This window comes from Lagopus leucura, unplaced genomic scaffold (genome assembly GCF_019238085.1).
Source record: "Lagopus leucura isolate 7727_CA_CO unplaced genomic scaffold, USGS_WTPT01 Super-Scaffold_73, whole genome shotgun sequence".
NCBI classification, from domain to species: Eukaryota; Metazoa; Chordata; class Aves; order Galliformes; family Phasianidae; genus Lagopus; species Lagopus leucura.
Genome location: NW_024962252.1, coordinates 94,919,292 through 94,940,708, shown reverse-complemented (window position 1 = coordinate 94,940,708; position 21,417 = coordinate 94,919,292). Strand labels below are relative to the sequence as shown.

General features: G+C 41.4%; 1 protein-coding gene across 1 annotated transcript in view; it reads left to right on the top strand.

Moving 5' to 3' along the window:
* The window catches only part of LOC122182159 (WD repeat containing planar cell polarity effector), a gene marked incomplete at its 5' end in the record, with an annotated part of 134,427 nt that overhangs the window by 94,453 nt on the left and 18,557 nt on the right, over positions 1-21,417 (top strand). Inside the window, 2 exons of the mRNA XM_042875218.1 lie at positions 1,588-1,651; positions 6,586-6,688. Of these exons, the coding sequence (XP_042731152.1) occupies positions 1,588-1,651; positions 6,586-6,688 (167 nt within the window). The remainder of the gene's footprint in view (positions 1-1,587; positions 1,652-6,585; positions 6,689-21,417) is intronic.

The following is a 21,417-nucleotide window of genomic DNA, read 5'->3' as shown; positions in this document are numbered from 1 at the left end:
ACAGCATTTCCTAAGATACCTTCAACATGCAGAATTCTATACATATTGACATCTGTATGATGCTGTCTGACAGCATACACTGAGAGAGCACAAACTGCACCTTTCTATCATGGAAAAATTACAGTGGGATATCCCATGGAGATAAAGAAAGTGTCTCCTTCCCAGACTTCAAGCATCAACAACTGACTAATTTATGGAACTGTGAACAGGGGAAAAGAAAAAAAATTGCCACTAACAGGAAAACGGAGAAGTCATTCTGCATGGTATCGTTTACTTCAGAACTCTAAATAAGAGACAGCTGTTTCGTAGTTTCCCAAATTAAAATAATCTCACCAAATCCATTTCTGTAGGGATTTTTAAACAGTTTAAAACAGGCAGTAGCAGAAAATGTGTTCAAACAGGATCACTTTTTCATGGTACTGAGTGATGGTCGCATAGTGGTTATCTACATCTAGTATGAGAGAGGTATAAGCCCAGTGCAATGCTGTATGTATTCTCGGAAAGCTCCCAGTTGATAGCTTTTCCCTCCTGCTTTAGTCAGTATCCCAAACATTTCATATAAGGGGATGTACACAACCTTCAACTGCATTTCTGTCCCATGTAGGTATTTGCAGTAATTGCCAGGAGACAGTGTGTGGTCTGTGGGTAGAAAGGAGGTAACAGTCCGTGTCCTTACTAATGGAAGGAGTTGTTGTTCAGTGAACCTTCAGCCACCCAAATGGTGGTCACCAAAATGATGTGATAAAGCTCTCCTGGGTTAATGGTAGTGGGGAAGTTCTGCATCTACACTGCTCCCTTCCTACTTTGCTGCACATCTAGGAGATTCTGAGGTGGTATGTTCCAGAGCTTGTCTACAGGTAATGTTGGTGTGTGGTTCTCTCTTCTTCCATTCCTTGTTTTCACTCACTGACACAGCCTGCTTCACCATGGGATCTTCAGAAAACTCTCAGGACTTGTGGCAGACTGCCAATGCTGAGAGAGATAGGAGCAAAGCAGTGTCACCTCCTCCACCCCACTGGAAAAGCAGTGCCTGGGCATTCATGACTGTTCAGCATGACTCGAGTGGATGATCATCTTCAGATAGCTGCACTGTAATGACAAAACCCAATGCAGTCTTCTACAAACACCTGTGAAGAGTCCTGACCTGACTTCAGAGGTTCTTGTAAAAGGTTGCATTGCATCCTTGGCAGAAGATTGTCATCTCTGGAGATAAAGCCTTCTGAAATCCCTGGGGACTTCAGAAGATTTGGGGTTAGTCTTTTCTGTAGAGGATTTTGAGTTTCCTACCACTGTTATTGGAGCTAACATTTATCTATGTAATTGGTGGAATCTTTTCAAGGATTAATTAATTAATATACAGGAGCTTCTGATCCTTCAGATTCAACTAGATCTGATGGGACTGAAGAATGAAGGTTTTAAAAGATGAAGAGAGTCACTGTCCTGCCTTACTGTTTTGCGGTCCCTTTTACTCAAGTAAAGCTTTGGCAATGCTTTTGAGGAGAATCAAAAGGACTTTGCTCATTAACAAAATTAGATGCAGGTCTTACATTAGCCTCAGCAAGTGACATATTTCCCTTTTTCTTGCAGGTATCAGAGATTTGAAAAAGCATTTCTACTAGCTGTTGACATAGGTGCTCGGGACCTCTTTATGGTGAGTCATCTCTGGAGACAGAGGCTGTTGTCAAGATGTTAGTTGTCAGCTTTTTGCACATTAAAAAGGATCCGTGTCATTTGCAGCCTTAGACACATACTGAAGACAGAGTTATTCTACCTGGCTTGCCCCTTGCCATCTCAAAACTTGTCAATTTAGAATCATTGACGTTTTACCTAGCATGGCCTAAAGGCTACTCTTTATTTTCTAGGAATTAATGTTTATGTTTTTGAACTTTCACCTTCTTCGTCTGTCCTGATGTGTGTGAATGTCATCTTGCACTCTAATAAGCTTATACGTTTCTAATCCGTTCCTTTAAGACGTACAACTGCTGAGTCTTGGACACAAGTGCTGACCATATCCTGGGGATCCTGAATGCTCTCAGTTTGTCTCTTAGGGTTTTGTGAAAAGTGACAAATTATGAACGCTTCTACAGGTACTTTTAAAACAACAAAGCTCAGCAGCATCAACCCAAGGGTTTTTACATTTCATGCACTCTCTGCCCCCTCCCATTTAATTAGCTACAAAAGTAAAATTAACCAGCTCTTGAAAGGTCTTCTGTGTGAGCTCTGCAGGAGGCTCTTGTTTTATAAGATCTTGCACCACAATGTCACAGCGAGGTCAGATGGACAAAGCCAGTCATGCTTTCCCAGTCTCTCAGCATGTTGCTGCTCCACAGCTGATTTCATTGTTTTCAAAGAAACAATGGAAAAGGGCTTTGTTTAAAAAAAAAGAAAGGCCCTTTGAACGATTCCTTTGCTTGACTCTTTTGCATAATGAAGACATTCTGTTGTTTAAATTAAGCTTTGACACTAGATGTTAATATCATTTATCCCATTAAGTCACTTGCCCTGCTAGTTTGATCTTGATATTTAAATTGTATGTTAAATTACACAATTAAATCCTACTTTTATGGGTTATGAAAATTCCCTTCTAATTATATAAAAAGTTGTGTGAACCTTTTGATGTTTTTTTCACGGCTCTAATCATCTGGCTTGTTCCATCTAATTAGAAAGATGTGAGTATTGCGATAAACTTTTCTAAGTATGCATCAAAAGACTGTGATGGAAGTGTCAGGCATTTAGGAAATTCATTACGTGTTTTATATATACCCGCCTTGATTTTTCCTCTTTTTAGCTCTGCCTTTTTCTTCTCTCTTTTTGTTTTGCTTGTTTTAACTGTTAAGTTTTTCAGTGCCGATTTTACCCCCAGTTGAGGTGAGCCCTGCAGTCGTGTGTAAGTGTCATTTGGCCTGCCATCTTGGAGGCCCTCTCGTGGGCTGAGGACATTGCATACACAGTCCTTCTTCTCGCCTTTCTTTCACTAATGGCAGCACCAAGGAGACACCAATGTTGGGTCAGGAGGTGGGGGCAAAGATGCTAACATGGGAGGGAGGGAGCAAAGTGTGGCTGCACAGTCGCGTCTCCCCATCCCATCTCACCAATGCCCTTAAACATTAATATGGTTACCCATGTAACTTACAGTCCTTCTAAGTACTAATGTAAAAACGCCACTGCTAAGCAAGGTTTGTGCATCCTTCACTTCTTAACACGTCACAATTTGTATATATTGTTTATATAGGTCAAAATGCAATTAACAGCATACAACTTGACTTTACCTATATTTAAAGTATTTGCAATTACATGCAGTATGAATAAGTAATATATAGGTCAATTACTTGTACTGCTGTTCTACAGACCTACCAAATCCGTTTGTAAAACCTCCGCGGGCTCTAAGAGTGACGCCGCCTCATTTCTTGTTAATATGATGGGATTTTGAGAAGAAGTAGTAGACTGAGGAGGATATCTGATGGCATAAGCAAAAAGAAAAAGAAAAGAAAATTACTAATTGAATAGAAAGAGAAAAGGATAGAGAGCTACTAAACCGTAGCTTAGTGGTAGCAATGGTGATGGGAGGACGGTTGGACTTGGTGATCTTGTGGGTCCTTTCCAACCTTGTGATTCTATGATTCTGTATAACAGAGAAGTACGGAGGATCCATGTCACATACCTGTCTTCTCTGACTTGTAAGGAAACATCCTATATCTTGGAGAGTTTATTCTGAGCCAAATTTGTTTTCACAAAACAGAGCTTTGCAGCCTTCGTGATTCTTTTGAGATTGCAAAGAAGTTTAAAGGAGTGCTCTCTAAGGTGTGATTTCTTTCATAAAAATGAAAAAGAAACTAGAAAAGCATCCAACTTAACCTTCTTGCTCTAGCGTCACTAGTATGATGCCAAAACAGGGCACACAGGCACTGCTGCGTCTCCCCGTAAGCTTTACCCTCACGTCACATCTGAGTCCATCAATTATTACCATCTCCTACAAAGTTCAATAAAAAAATAAAACCGAAAAGGACATAATATCATGAACAACAGCTACATTTATTGGACAGCGACTGATCCAATCTGTGACAGAAAAGATCAAGCAATGCAGGGGTCGTTAGCTTTAAATCCTTTTGTAGTATGCTCCAGCTCTCAGCTGCTGAAAATTCAAAAGGCCATCGCACGTACCAAAGGTAGCAAAAAAATGCAAGGAAAAGACACTTTAATAAAAGTGTCAGATCTTGGGCGATGCGCTGATGAGGAAAGCGCGTGTTTCGAAGACGTGTTGGAATGTTGCCCAGAAATATCCCATAGACAAATGCACATCGGTGTTTCAAATGACTTCTGCTCACCCAGGGCCAGCTCTGTGAGTCACAAAGAGGAGGGTAAAAAGGGAAGTGTCCAAAAAGTAATCAGGCTGTTCAATGATAAAACACAGCCCTTTCAGCAAACTCTTGATAAGCGGCTGAAAATTGTCACCGTTGTTTTTGGAGGGAGATGTGATATTTAACATGGTAAATTCTTAGATAACGGTGTGAAAAAATCAGTAGCAAATATTAATTCTTGAAGTTTCCCTGCCCTTCTTTAAGGCAACCTGTAATCTAGTGGTTTTCCTTCATCTTCTATTTATTTCCTGGTCTTGTCCTGCTCAAAGATTTATAAACTCTTAGAAGACATCGTTTTGGTGGCCGATTTGAATGAGAACCACTTAAATATTATCTGAAATAGTCTAACTAGCAGTTTTTATAAAGAAAAAAATGTATCTTTTCTTTCTGAAGCTTGTTTAGAGATGGGAACAAGAGCATTTGAAAAGCGAAATAAATTCTTTGTGCCAACAACATGAGGAGCCTCACAGAAAGCCCCTTGTCATCCTACTGCTGTATTTCTGCTTCTTGCAAAACCCCCATGAGTGAGTGGTGGGTACATAGCATCTTCAGACGTCTCTAGCGTAAGAACATGGTCAAAACAAGCTCTGAAAGAAAAACGGATGTTCTGATGTACCTCATAACTGCACGAACTTTGTCATTCGCTGCGATTGCTCCTATTGCAATTCCCCAGGTTTATTATTTAAATCTGCATTGAGGTAGACAATGCCTCCCTTAGATTAAATTACAAGAAGAGAGGCATCAATCATAGTCAGAATGCATTTTAAAATAGGTGAACATAACCTGCCTATACGTTCAAATCTCTGTAAGCTCAGACTTGTCGGAGAGCCCTTAGGTTCTCTCTTGTTATCTAAATAAGCTGACAATATCTGAGGCTTAATCTTCATAGAAATCATACCTTGCTGCTCAGGCCCTTTTCTGTGACAGCCATGTTAGACCTACAAAGAGAGGAAGTGCAAAGTTCACAACAAGTTCAGAAGCCAGTACTTTGCTCCAAGACACTTGCACATTTTTAAGTCACACCTGTGTTAGCATCTCCTCCACACTCGGGCTCCTGTCAGTTAGGACCACATTCTCCTGTGGAAATGGTCTCATAACTGTTTGGTCCTCTCTTTGTTTTTTGTTTGTTTGTTTGTTTGTTTGTTTAAATTAAATGAGGGAAGAATACAGGTGGCACTTTTAGCAATCAGGGCTGGGGTGGGAAGAACTTTGCCTGATGATCTTGGTTTTCCTCCTTCCTTCATTTGTCTCAGTTCTTGCACAGAGCAGCCCCTGGCTGTGCCACCAGAAGAGAAGAGTGTTAGTTGTATCTTCATTAATGGAGTGAAAGGATGAAACTTTACTTCAAGTTTCAAAAGACCAAAAACCAAGAGACTGAAAATCAAGGGACCGAAAACCAAGGCCACTGAGATTGCAACTTGTCAGCAGGAATATATTCTCATGTAAAATGTGCTGCAAGTAATGCAGGTGTTCTACACCTCAAAGGTTAACACACAATAAAAAGACTTCCAGTTGAACAGGGCACCATGATGAAGCCCTTGGTTTTTATCCCTGGATATAGAGTATTGGCAACTATTCATGCTAGACAACATTTTTGGAAAAACCCTTGTATATTTGTGATGAGGAGATCCAAGAGTGCCTCAGGAACCATGTCACCTGTGTGGAGGTTAAAACCTTTGAGCAAGTGTCACTGTTCGTATTTCCTCCTGTATCAGCACAAGGGCAACTTCTCTCTTAGTCAAAGCACAGCCAGTGTGTCATGACAGCCTCCAAACAAAAATTAGTCCCCACCCCAATTAGCTTTGCCACAGAAGTCATGCACTGGGTGGAAGTTTTAATATTAAAACTGAGGGAAGAGTTCCAGTTCTTCCATTGTGGTTACTCAGAGCCTTCTTCTAGCAATTCTCTTCTAATTTTTGTACCGAACAACATTTCCCTAAAAGCACAGAGACTGGTTTCATTTATACACTAAGTCAACAGCTTCACTTTTATCAGTGTGTGATTGGTCACCATTTTATCCATTGTTAACAAGAAATGCTGTATTCACCAGCACAAGTCAGATAATAAATGTGCATTGAGAGAGAATTAAAATGTAAAGCTAGGTTCATCAGTTCCATCTGTGTTTGTGATCTAAATAATAAAAGAACCTCTTTCTTTTAAATTCCCTTTTGTTATGCCTATGAGATTCATTTTAGATTAATCTTTTATTTTTCTTTTATTTCCAAAGGACATCCATTACCTCGCTCTAGATAAGGGTGAATTGGCACTAGCTGAAGTGGCGAAGAAAAAGGCTAATGACATTGATGCAGAATCAATAACTACTGGAATTGGTAAGAATTAATGGTGTTTAAAAAGCCCTTTTTGTTGTAATCAATACTTGTCCTGTACAACACTGTGTTATATTTGTGGGGGCTTAGTGGTTCGATTGCACTGTTTTATTTGAAAGTGAGACAGTATTTTTATTCATAACTGAAGAGTGGAGCTTATAAAAATGACAGAGCTTTCAGTGCCCATGAGAGGATTGTGTCAATGTAGGAGCTGCAGAACAAAAAAGATTAGCATACTATGGCTGTGTAGAAAAGTTCAGACTGCTCAAAATGAACTCAAATTCCCCTCAAATAAGGACCTGAATCCAAAAATCTTTTTCGTGCCAATATTAAAGGCCAGGTATGGCAATCTCATTCACCCATTTGCTTGTACATGCAGTCATGTAACTGGAGTCACGTCATGACTACATTGGAAGCGTTCAGAGGAAACATTTACTGATGAGAATGTAAGGCTTCAATCCTGGCTGTAAAGGGATTGCTTCACACTCAGTGGTTCCTGCGGATTTGTAAAGAGGACTGATTCAAAAACTGCAATGTTAGACTAACAGTTCAAACACAAACAACTTTTCAGACAAGGGAAGTTATAACTCATTTGTTTTCTCCATGTGTTTCCTTTGAATTATCATGAAGAGATGTATACAAATAGGTAGATTATTCTGATTCTTCTGGCCTAAAACACAGTCCAAGCAGAAAGTGTCTACAGAGGTCTAGAAAGCTGACCTCCAGCAGAGAGAAAGTAGGCAGAGGGGAAAAAAAGTGGACACAGGGTGTTTATGTAAAATGTGCACAATGCTAATTTGCTTATCCCACCTTGAGTATTAGATAAAGCCACTTCTGTCCTTGTCTCTTGCCAAGAATACAGAGCATGATTGGCACTTGGAAGAAGGAGTCAGAAAACCTTTGAGATTTTGAACAACATAGGGTTATTTTGGGGACCTAAAAATCAGAACTGTGTACCTATACCCAGAGTATATAAGCAAATGCCTTTCAAATATATGGAAGTACAGAGAGGCTGTATGTAAGTTTGTGAGGCTGTTTCTATGTACACAGATACAAGTTGCTGACTTGCAAGGCTGTGCAGTGCAGTGTCACCATCTTACCTCTCCGGCAGAGCAGAAATCAAGCAGTGCCTATCCTGAACTATCCTCAACACTTTCCATTTTCAAGTCTAAGTCACTTTTGCATCTCTGCCTTTGTACAAAGCTCTCTGACCACTAGAATTGCCTAATAGAATTGAGATGCTGAAGAGTTGTTTCTGATTTTATCTATTGTCTTAGCATGTTAGTCATGTAAAAATGCACTTAATCCAGAAAAATTCAACCTTAATCTGTCTTTAATTCCTTGCAAACTATTAATAGATTTCTGAAGGTAGGCAGTTTTGAACTTCACCATCTTATAGACACTGACACAAAAAAAGGTAGGGAAGAAAGCTGAGGTGATCACAAGTGGTAATACATGTACAAATACAGTTACAAATGTGCAGGTACACAGTGTTCCCCTTCTTGAGAGCCGTCCTGGAATTCCCCATAAGCATGAATTATTAAAGTCATTTTATATGATAAAGTCTTTAAAGTATTCTCATTTGCTGAATAATTAGCTATCAGGGTGACTTAAAATACTTAGTAAATTCAATGCCCCTGGGACAAACTGTCAGTGAGATTCAGTCTATTAACAGTAATGAATTTGCATCCAATTCATTTTATATGAAAATAAACAGGAGTCTCCCGTGAGTTCGTTTCAATTCAGATTGGATCTCACCTTAAACACTTGAAATCTCAGCCACAGGCTTTGTTTTATCATACTTTATTCCATGGTCCTTTCTTTTGAATGTTTCTATTTCAGAAACTGTTGTTAGGAAAAAGAAAAAAAAAGAAGTTATCATGAAGAATGAGTTTTGTGAGCCCAGTGATAACACAAGAAGACTAACAAGTGCTTTCTATGTGAATGACTGCATTTTTTTAATATATTGTGAAGGGCAGTGAAAATTGTGCCTGCACCAGAAGCTTTAAAATGCAGTTCCAAACAAGTCTCTGTCTCCTATCCATCTCCTAAGCTGAGTCTTCATCATTGAGTTCCTGCTTCCTGGGGCTTTCTGCCACTCAGTCACCAGTGGTCATACTTCCTAAGTCAATTCCCAAACACCTTGAATGCCCACTTGAGGCTCCTACAAGAAGGCAGCAAGCTAAGCAAATGAGACCCAAATTATGCTGAGCACTACCTTAGGGAATGTGAATACAGCATATTTCCTATATATGGTACAGTACAGTGTTTTGTCCTAAATAGTACTGAGGTGAACCAATGTCTGCATCTAGTGATATTTCCTGAGCTAGCCCATCCCCAAAACTCAGCTCACCTCTACTTGAGTTACTGCTCTTGGCCAGTTCTCAAGCTTTTTAGATTGCCCAGGTATATTTAATTTGTTAAAATAGTTCTGTATATAGGACTACTTCAAACATAAAATACTTAAAACACAAACTTTTGGAAAAGTTTCAAACCCTTACAAATGATGTAAAATGACAATACAATTTCAGCTCCAATTTATAAATGTCATCTATAATCATTGCCGGATTCCTCACATCTATTAAATCAAGATTTGTTTCAAGATAAAATTAAAAATAGATTTATTGTTTCAAAGTTTCCTGAATTTTAGCTGTCTTCAGCCCGTTGCTAGATCATAGTTTGCTATTCACTGTTTCCAACAAGCCACCATCAACACAAGGAATGGCTGGGTTCAGGCAGTCGAAACACCTATAGAACTTGAGAGCATTGTAGTTTCGTGAGAATACTGCTGAGCAGGGTGAAGTGTCGAGTGAGCTTGCTGCTATTCCTTGCCTATGGTTTTGGCAGAATCAGATATTTTGTTCAACTGATTAAAATCTTCTGAAGAAAATTATTCTCATAAGATTTTATGTTTGACAGCCTGTGAAAATGCATCTTGAGGCATGAGCAGATTGCAGTAATGGTACCGTACACCTCTGAGTATACACCAGCAGCCTCCTCTTTCCTTGCTCCCAGTTGATCAGCAGACCAGTGGCTGTAGATGTTGTCATTACCTCTGCCAAAGTTTTCCCATTGAATTATTTCTGTAGTAAACCTACGAGTTCCTTAATGAGGTCAGGGAGTTCTCATTTAGCCTTGAATATTGTGTGCACCTCATTTCACGGTATTAAAGCAGAGAGGATTTTCTTCCATGTTGACAATATTTACAGGCTTACTAACAATTTTGTTTATGGGTGTAGCCTCGCAGGTGCACTCCTGGACGAAGTAACCGGGTACAGCATTGTCTGTGGTGGAAGAGTGCATCTTCTCAGTGAACTGCAGGTTGCTAGCATAAAACTTGGGTTGCAAAGAACTGACATGGCACAGCCTGTTAAGAAATGCCATAACTAATAATGATCACGGAGGTGAAGAACTCAGCCTTTCAGACATCATTGCTCAATGAATATCCAATGAAGAGCATATGCAGTCGGTGTCAGAAAGTTTCCCAAGGCCAACTTCCAACAAATTACATTAGGGCCTAGCAAGATGATTTCAACCTTCAAATCAATAGCTTTTACCCAAAAGGGATTCGTGTTGTGACAAGATAGATAAATGCTGCATAGTTCAGAGGCAAATTGGGAAGCCCTGTATTTCTACTTAGAATTAAATTCATAGTATTAGTAACACTAACGTTTAGGTAGCATTTCTAACAGAGGCATCGTAATAGTGAGATAGGATATCTTACCAATTTTCATAGAGGCTGAGGTCCAATTTCTTACACTGTTCATAAAATGACATTCAAACTGTAGGGGCCCTAAAGCTTTCCCCTTATTGGCAAGGAACATCACCAGCTTGAGCCTTAAGCAGAGAATGTTCATTTCTTCTCAGTTCTCGGTATTTTACCCTGAATGGCTTACATGTTCTTTCTGTTAGTTCTTAATGGCACATGCCACAGTCTTCATGCAGTCTGTCTGAGACACCAGTATGGTGTCACATACATCCTGCTGCATCCAAATTGCTTGTGTCCTACTCACATCTTCACCTATTCTTAAGAGTCCAAATGAGCCCACTTGCATTTCAGACAACATGTAGAACTGTCCAATGGGTTTTGTCACCTTCCCCAGCCCTGCATTACTGTGGTTGATAACAGTGGTTTCTCTTCTGATCATAATGACTCCTTGATGTACTCTTTCTGACATGGATGACAAAGCCTTCTTCATTTCCTGGTCTTACTTGACACACACATCTTCCTCTTGCTATCAGATTTCAAGCAAACTGAGAATCCCAGCCTTTTATTTGGTGTCATGAGTTTCATTTCACTGCATAGCATGTTGATGCAAAGGTATTGCCCAAAATGCGGATGAACTGTGATCTGGGAGTACTTGGGGGGCACCAGCTGATGCTACAGTTTTCTTGAGCTCTGCTCCTTTCAGTTTAAGTTTTGTTTTGTTTATTTTAGTTGAGGTCTGTAGTAATGCCAAACTGCTTTTGGCTCCACCTCATCTCACCCCTTCACTCGCTTCTGTCATGGTGTCAGTTTTGATCTATACCTTCCCATTGCTAGACATCTTTGCCTAAAGACATAATCCTCAGCCCCTAATAATTATGAGCACATCAAAGGCTAGCTGGTTTGCTTAGCTGCAGAGGTCCACACAAAGATCTGTGTATCTTCACTTGAAAGAGATTTATAGTTTTCTGTCAAGCTTTAGAATAATCATGACATGCCTTTTTCTTCCTTCTTCATCGTGACATATCCTTGCTCACTACAAAACCTGATTTTGAACTTCACCACTATAAGCTTGAAATTAAGGCACTACTCTCTGTAATATTTTAATTGTAGTGATACCCGTATTTCTAATATCTGTCAGCAGTAAAAAATATATCCCATTTAATGTGAAAAATGTTTAACAAGAGCTCATAGATTACCATGAGTTTGCCTTCATTTTAAATGATGTATGGAGTCACAGAATCACAGAATTGTAGGGGTTAGAAGGGAACTCTGGAGATCACTGAGTCCAATCCATGTTAAAGCAGAGGGGAAAAAAAGTAACTGGAAGAGACAGTTTCAGGGAGTTAAATGTTTGTGTATATAGCTACCTGGCTATTTTATAAACAAAATAATTGCAGTATTTCCACTTTCTGGAAGTTGAGAGGAGCCGTCCCTGTCTATTTTGTATTTGTTGTACTTACATTAGGTTATTGCAAGGTATGTCTCTTGTCACAGATCATTTCAGTACACTTCTAGCTTATCCCTCCAGCAAAGTTGGTGCATGTGAACAACAGAGAGTAGGTGACACTAATTACCAAGTAAAAACTTATTTTCTGTAGCAACATATCAAGAAGTAACTTGCGAAAGTGAAAACAATTCACAGTGAGATTCCTTGAGTGAGGATGTGAAATGACAGAGAGTGATTCAGCTTAAAAGATCTCAAAGGGGTGCCCGTGGCAGGGCATTGCAGTATAGAGAAGTTAGTGAATGTGCAATAATTAGTATGTCTGTTATTACTAGCAATTTAAATAGTACATTTATATAGTTCTCTATTTAAAATAAAGGCAGAAATACTTTGGATGTGTAGAGATGCATCACACGTAAAAAGTTGGAAGTCATCAAAAGGTACACTTTCTTAAAGCAAGGCATTCGTGCCTGTGTCCAGCTGAAATTTCTGTGGATAACTACACGTTCCTTCTCAGTGCTATACACTGCACAGTTCCAGTCAGAATTCACTATTCTTTACTTCCCCACTCTGACACTATGGAGTGTTGCCTTTCACCATGAAGCTCTGTATGTGTGCATGGCCATATACGTGAAAATTAACCAGAAACCTTTTAGTTTAACTTCTTTTCATTAAGTTCTGCTGGCATCATTCATCATCTTCGTGAGAATGGATGGCTGAGGAAATTTGTATGTGCCACTCCTGAAAATATAATCCTCAATAAACTGGGATTATCAGCCAGTTCAGGAAGCGATTTTGAAAACTTTGAAGTGAAATGCGATGTATGGGGAGATCACTCAATTAATGCTGGTTCTTTTCCTACTGCTTTCTTAACATTCATTAAATGCCAGCTATTTAGGAGTCAATTAGTATGATGAGTTTTTCAGCCAAGCTGTGGTACACCAAAAGTAGAGTTAGGCTCCTTACGTATGACAATCACATTTGAAAAGGCTCCAGCTTTGGAAAAAGCATATAGAAATTATCTCAGGATATGATTGAAATGGCAGATTGATGGCAAACATTTTTACGTCTGCAACTTGTGTCATGCCTGAAGAAGGCCTTCTCCAACATCCGTCCTGTTTTTTGTTGCTACTCAAAAGGGAAAAGGGACATTTGGAGCACTAGGAATGTGAGTCCTCAATACTGGCTCTGCAGACCAAAGTCAATTTAAATAAGAAGCACACATAGTTAAAGTAACTGTTGAAACAAGCTATCAAAGAAATTGATGCATGGAAAGCGCCTTTGCATGGAGAGTGAATGAATACCTTTCTGGGAAATAGGTTTTAACCAAATACAATTTATATATGAGTCAAACACAAGTTTTTCTGGCTCAGTGTAGGATACCTGAATGAGATTTAATGGCCTGTAATTCACTGTAGGTCAAACTAGATGAGTTGTTCTGTATCATTATAGTGTAATATTCATATGTACTGGATTCCTGTCTTGCCTACAGCTCTGTGAAAAAGCCCCTGGTAAATCTCCCATTAGCTTCAAAAGGCCCACATGTAGGCTGAAAGACTGCAGTTAGAAGCCACATAATGTATATTCACACATCTCATAGTATGCACGTGTGTGTGTACATAAGTGGGTGTTATGTTTACACATACTCAGCCAAAAACTGTCCAGTCATAAAAATAGCTCTAACTCCGAACATGAGAGCTAGATTAATTATTATGTGTTTACATTTTGCTTTGTGACATCAGCAGCCACAGCTGGTTTTTTTTTTTTTAGTTTTTTTGGGGGGAAGAAGAAATGATCACAGCAGGAGGTGCTTTCATAATTGCTGTAGCTGCCTGGGAGCAAGGATCTGTAAGTTCACGGTGTGTCAGAGGCATGTTTGTCTCGCACACCCTTGAGCCATCCTCAAGCCTCTAGGTTTCTGATAGGGAACTTGCTGGTTGCATTTCTATGCACCGAAAAGAGTTGGCAAACACATATTTGCATGGCAGTTGGTATGTGTTTTGTCCTGTTTGTTCTGCGTAACATAATGTGATGTGACAGGCTGCAATTTATCACATCGGTGGCATGACAGCAGAGGAATGGGAAAAGAGGTATAATGGTGGTCTGACGCAAGGCGTCAACTTAGCATTAGGTTGTAAAATCTCAACATGAGGGCTTTTTATATTCGCCTACCAAATAATTATCACCAAACGTTCCCCATGCAGGTGAGTTTAAGAAGTGGGGATCAGATAGTCTACATCAGGGGAGAGTTGTAGATACGAGTTTGGAAAGAACAATGCTTGTCAATAGGAGACGTTTTGCACATCTGCTGTCTGATCAAGCAAATAAACAGAAACACTGGCGGACAATTTATTTACTACATCCTCTTTCGCTATGTCCCGTGCTGCACTACAGGCTGGGAATACCATGGAATTGCTGCAGGCAAAATTGAAGGTTGGAACTGTTTTCCTCCAAAGGCTGCTCAAGAGACTGCTTGACAGTTTATGCCCAGGAAACTTCTTTATCAAAACCAAAGGTGTTTGATGACCTGATCGTAGCTCTTGTCGAATGCTTTCAGCCTATCAAAACCAAATGCCCGATAAAGGCCTGTCTGTTGGTGTTCTCCTTTGGAGAAAGCCATAGGGGAGAGCTCAGTGGGGTCCAAGAGGAAGCTTTGCACCCATCTCTGCTGTCCTCCTTGCACTGTCTGAAGAACTAAATTTGCCTTAAAGAAGAAGTAACATGGGTTGTTAGAGAAAACACATTGATGGAAAACCGGTGGACGGCACTTAATACAGTGCAATGAATACATCAGAGTGAATGGCTTTTTTCCTCATTTTAGCTATTTGAAATACAGTTTCTTTAAATATTCTTCCTGTGGGTTCCTGTGGGTTAGTTGGCACTGAAACTTCTTAAAATCTCAGTGCTGTGAGACTGCTGCAGCTCCCAAACTCATGCATGAATGGTATCTGAGTTCATGATCCCAAGAAGTCCTGAACTGTGCTAGATTTCAAACTGTAAAATTTAGTCTTAAAAACAGATCATGAGGCAATGTTGGTTATCTCTGCATTGTTGATATTATGAAATGGCAAAATATTATAATAAGATGAAAAGATAGTATTAATAACAGCTTAAGCATGTATGATGATCATTATAATTACTTATTTACTGTGGGTACACGGTAAGTGTCCCACCTTATCATCTTTATGATTAAGCAAAGAGCTTGATTTCTGCCTCCTACCTTCCTAGCCCAGGCCTGGCTGCAATCCGTGGCATTTGGGCTCCTGGCTCGCACCACAGGCTCCCTCCTCTTGCCCATGTACCCGATACTTTTGCTGGATGTAACCTACCTTCCTCTGCTACATCATACTGGGATTATCTGCATACCTCTGCTGAATTTGGGCATTGGCTTTGCTAATATTCTTACTGCTGAAAATGTCCCCCTTGGAGATGCTCATATATGCCTGCAGTGCACAGGTGAACAGCACATTTTGGGGCCATCCCAGAGCCCTTGCAGAATAACCTTATTTCACCTCCCGTCACTGCCCTGACATGAGCCTGACATGTGCTCACCCTCTGACTGCGACCCACAGAAGGAGGGATGTGGAACCCAGTCTGAACTTCCACTGAATCATCATCTCAATCTCATTGCAAAATTTCACCACCTGACTACCTAAACAAAACAAACTTTTAATAACCAAATGGAAGATGTTTGGTACAATTACTACTTATATATATATATAGTGACTACATAGTAGTAAATTTTAGCCAAAGAAGCCAGCCATGAGGTGCTTACTGGGAGCCCTTGCTTTTTGCCTGCACGTGGGAAGGCGTTTAGCTCACAGCGTGAACATGGAGCCCATGTGCATGTAGTTGGCTGTGCTGAAAGACTGTGCTGCTGCTGCCTTTTAGGCAGGCAGGGAAGAGATGGGCCTGCAGCACTCTCCTGTGAACACAGGAATAAAATATTATCGAGAATTTTAGTAGGAAGACATGCCTGGAAAAACTCCTGATATCCTCCAGAATTCCTGAAAGAAGTACAAGCTTCAGTCAGTGCCTTATTTTCACATACTGTTATCAATTGCACTGCCCCAGCCTATTTCTCTGTGTGCCTGGAAGCGGTGTTGCTCACTTACAGGACCAGGAGCAGCCAGCAGGTCAGTGACAGGCCGATGGCAGTCCTCTCAGTGCAACCCCAACCTCCTGAGTGACTCTGGCCAGCTCATTTGAGCCCTCGGTGCTTTCATTTCCCTTTGGGGAGCCCTCTGTGACATGCACCCCTCCTTCCCACAGCATCAAGGCCAGGTTGGACGGGGTCCTGGGCAACCTGATCTAAATGTGTATGTTTGGTGGCCCTGCTAGGCAGGGGGGTTGGAACTACATGATCCTTGAGGTCCCTTCCAACCCGGGTGATTCTGTGATTCTGTGTGATTCTGTGATCCCCCGCAGCCCTGGCTTCTTCCCATCACCTTTCCAGCAGTGCCCTCCCAGAGGCAGGAGCACAACCAGGCCAAGTCCGTTTTCTAAGCTCACTTATTTTCTGTGATTTGGAGGAATTTTTACAACGCGCCGCTGGGAAATGAGCCGTAATATCCTTGTTGCTATCTGCCGTTAGGTGTCAGTGTGACAACAACCATGATGCACAAAGGCTTTTCTAGGGGCGGGCAAGACGCTCCGTGCTCAACTTCTCCTTTCGGGATCGGGGAAAACACAACATCCAACCGAGAGGAGGGGAGAACAGAGCCAGCATCACCTTCTTTCAGGTTTTTCCACCGCCTGATGGAAGCTATTTACTAGCAGATAAGTCTGTTTGCGTTTCATTCCGTGCGTCTCGGGGCTCCCGGTGCTGTGGTTCTCAGAGAGGTGCAATATTTACCAAAGCAGGGGAAGAGCTGCTGCGCACACCGCCCCGACACGCTGTGCTGGGGCAAAAGACACACTCGCCGCTCTTGGTAATTTGCAGTCTGTAGGAGGTAAACAGCTCTGCCCATGCACAACTGCTGAAGTATTCCTGTAAGGTGATGCCTGCTGAGGTTGGATAAAATACTGGCTCAGAAAAAATAGCGAGGAACTCCATTCACTCAGAAAGAAAGGATGAAAATGATGTTTTTTCACTCAAAATGACCCATTATTTCAGTGTATGGGTGGTATGCAAAGTAAAGAAATAGTAAAAATGTGATACACGTGAAGGGGTTTGTTTTTAAATCAAGTTTCAAGTGCTTCCCAAGATGAGATGACAAACATAGCAAACAGTTTTTGTTTAGATGGGAGTTTTTAAACTTAGTACAGGTAGGAAATAAAAATCAGTTTTGGCCAAAAAAAAAAAAAAAAGTCTTTGTCTGAAGAAAATTATTTTCAGAAATATTCTTCTGATCCCTCTGGTGTTGAGAATATCCCAAGTACTTGTAGGGTGACATTCCCCCCCTTATTTTTGAAGCCAGGAGTGTTCCCACCATTGATTTTGATCAGATTTAGGACAGGGCAGTGCAATGGCTAACTCACATTGGCTTTCCCAGGGATCAGGGAATCTGTTGTGCAAGAAAACTCTTTGAGGGCAGCTTTGCCTTCCTATTGCCTCCTTAGGAATACAAGAGATTGTGAGCATTGCTTAACTTTGTTGCCATGATGATGTTCTCCCATTCCACACACTTCTGGTCTTGCCTAGAAAGCTGTCTCCAGCGCTCCAGTGATTTGCACCCTAGAGCAGGACAGAGGCAGTGGGGGCAGGACAGGCAGCAGCCAGGCAGGTAGCAAAAACCTCTGTGAGATGTGGGGTGTGGGCAGGGCTGGTGCTGGCATGTAGGGGAAGGAAAGGATTGCTCCAGTAATGCAGGAATGTGGAAAGATGCTTTGTAAGGGCAACCTTTCCCTATTGAGCCTCACTTGCTTTCCATGGATACGAAATGCACTTTAAATGATGAAAGGAACAACACGGTATTCAACAGATATCAGAGAATGCAGGCTGGCTTAATTACTTCCTCTTAAAAAAATGTCTTTTTCTACAAAGGTGAGCATCTGTCTGAGACAGAATCTGTTCTCCAAACTCCTGTTGTGCGCTTCTGTGAGAAGAGTGAGGGAATGAAAAGAGGGCCAGGGAGATGATCCAGGGGAAGATCCACCGGGATCTTTCTCTTGGGGTTTTTCCTCTGTTGCCCTCACCACCCACCAGCTCCCTGCCAGCAGCCTCTGTGCTTACCTGGCCATGGCTGTCTATAAGGCCTTTGGGCACCCGAACCAGGTGTCAGCAAGCCCATGCAGCCAGCCAGGCAGGTGAGTGACAGCCCCAAAATGCCTATCAGGGAGAACCTGCCCTGATATCTGCTTCAGTGCCTTCATTAGCCACACCTTGCTGCTAAATTGTCGAGTGTCAGTCAGGGTGCTCCAGAGATGGTTACAACAAGGCGTGCTCTAATACCCCAACTGCTTTCATGTCCCAGTGCCTTCGGGTGCTTTTAGAAAACACATCCAAGTTTCATCTCATGCAGTGGGATTTAGCCAAGAGACACCGAACAGAGCACCGTATAAGTGTCATTAAGAGAGCATTAAGCAGGATGTCAGAATGTATGTTGTGTGCATGTGTATGTGTCTGTGTGCATACACATAACTCAGACATATACACTTTTGGCACCAGGGAGGTTTAAAATAGCACATCAGCATCAAACATGGCAAGTTTTGAATTCATCTCCTTAGCATGGCCAGTTTTGTAGCATCATAGAATCATAGGGGCTGGAAGGGACTTCTGGAGACCATCAAGTCCAACCCTCACGTTTCCTGTGGTGGATGTGCACATACAAACCTGACAAAGCTTGGCACTCATTTTATGGGAACTTACCCAAGAAATTCAAGACTTTATTTCATAATTCTTAAAGGACAACAATGACGACAGAAGTATGAAGTGAATATTTTTAAGTGGAGTGAAAGAAAGCCAACATGCAAGCATTTTAAATTTTGGTATTTGTTACATGGTAATCAGCTTATTGATATCAGAATAGGTTTAGTCTACACAGCCTTCCAGCATAAGCCACTTCTTTTCCATGAGTCCCGCTGACTGTGTGTGAGCACATTTGCCTGGCAGAAGCCAGCAAGCACTGCTGATTTGTAATTATTGTTTTGTTTACAGATGGTATTGCCATTTTTCTATTATTTGGATTAGGGAACCAACCGGTCCCAACTTTTTCTTCATTAAAAGTAAAAGAAAAAATCTCCTTTTAATAAGTGTACGCTTCACACTTTCAAACTTCAATAGCATGGAATGTTTCACTTGATCAGAAAGCTGATTTAATTTGCTGCTAGGTTAAATGTTAAAGGTTTCAGTCTTATGACCATGAATTCTCAAATTAAATTCAGCGCATTGCTTAAATTTCTAGCTGCAGTGCATTTAGGCTAATTGCTTTGGTAAGTTGGATGCTTAGTAACTACCACTCTTCTGAATTTTCGTCCTTAGAGGAGAGCAGTGAAATAAGCCTGAGGGGCACAGGTGGGCTCGCCTGCTCTTTGCGATTCACCTGTGGGGTCTTTGGATATCTCTTCCAGTCTGACCACATCCTTAGACCATGTCTGATGAGGCTGTTCTGCTGACAAGGGAGAGAATTTAAACACCTGTAGGTTTGAGCTATTTAAGCCCAAATCAGTTTTGAAGCAACAAGAAAGGCTGAGCAAAACGGTTCAGATTTCAGTCAGTTGTCAGCTAAATGTGTGCACTGGGCCTTCAAGTATTTGGCCAGACACATCTTGATTGCTTGGCTTTTGTTTTCACCCTTGGAAAGTCAGCTGGATAATAGCCCCTAGCCAAAGCCTATTCTGCAATGCTGTAAGTGGGCAGGGCCTGGGGGCCAGCAGGAGAGCTCACCCAAAAAATACCGAGCTATCTTGACATATTTCCTGATTTTTTGTCTGCCAACTTATTTGCACTCCTTCCTTACAACATTAACCATAAAAATCATTCGGCCTGAACTTTATCACCACTGATGCTCTTCCCTTTGGAGGAAGCCACTATGTAAAGCACAGGGTGATGGAAGCAGCAAAGGAAACGTCTGCTAGCTGCACATGGGCAAGCCCCGAGCACTTAGCCTGAGTACCTAGCTTTCTCCTCTTTGTTTACAGCATTTTAAGGCTTTTAGTTCTCACGCAGCATATATGTCATTAAATGTCCGATGCCTCTTTGCACACGTTGTTGTGATGGCCTGTGGCAACCTGAATTAATTGTTTCTGTAGTTGGTGGTGGTTACTAGCAGTAATTATTATAATTTGCATTTATAAAAACACCTTTCATCTAAGGATCTCAAAATGCTTTTGCACACATTTAATTAAGCTTCACAACATCCTGTGAGGTGAGTGTCAAGAGCATAGTTATATCCACTTTTACACTGGATTCCCCAAGAAAACAAGGTCAGTCTCTACCACGGTGGGTGTTTGGGTCACATCACATTTGCACTGGGTGGAGCAGGAACCAGAGGTGCCAAACTTGGTCACTGTCCATATCCCACATCACTGTATGACCCACATACACTGGCAGAGCAGCGGAAGCCCAGATCTCTGGTCTGAGAGGGCCAGCTCCTTTCCCTGGAGAATTCAGCTACAGAAAAGTCTTGAGAGGAAAAACCAATCAGCACATATTGCACAAGACAACCCGTGCTGCAAAGATATCTATTTTCCCTCATTTTCTACCATGAAGTTTAAGCCTCTCATTGCAATCTGCGCTCAGTGACACATGGCTACTGCAGCTGAAGGCAAGAAACCAGCTGCAAGGAATGTGAAGTTGCCTTTAGAAGACTCTCACCTGTCTTAGAAGAAACTGCATGCACTTCACTGCCAGTCTTGGATCAACTCTATGTGCAGTGAGCCCTCCCAGGACCAACCACATCCAATGTTACCACTTGACCGTGGCATATAGAGGGGAGGACAACACAAGCTTTGGCACTTGAGAGGACAGCAGCAGAAGACAGTTTGCAAAAGCCCATTTCTTCTTCATAAATTTGTAAAAGTGTTGTTTGAACTGAACCCAGCTCCCTGTAAGCTCTGGATGAGCTCCAAGGAAGGTAGGTCTATGTAGGTGCCTGCACGTTGGCTAAGAAGTCCATGGCCATGCCCTCAGAGTTCTTCACCATCCCCGTCAATTTATAAAGGCTTGTTTACATATGACAATACCAGATTAACTATTTTGAAAGAACTTTGCCTGTGGATGCATCTAATCCAAAATAAAAGCCGTGTTTCTAAATTAAGTGGACTCACAGGTAGGGAATGATCATTCTGAATAATGTGAGAAAGAAAGTTATTAGTCTATAGATCGTTCTGCCAGCTTGTTCTGAAGCGGGCTGCCTGGCTGATGCCTCACAGTGCTGCAGTATTAGGCAGGGACACAGTTGCATATTCATCAACAACCAAGTTTGTTGTCAGCACAACCTTTTCTCAAAGGGGGTGTGCCAATGCCAAGCAAGAGGCACAGTGTCCTTGTCCAAGGTCTTGCACAGCTCTCTGTCCTCACTTGGTGTTATTTCTGGTTTTACCTAACAGTATGAAATCATTCTGAAAATATCCTTGTTTGTTTCTAACAGCAGAAAACTCAAGTTGGGAAAGGCTTTGATGTGTCCCACTCCACTC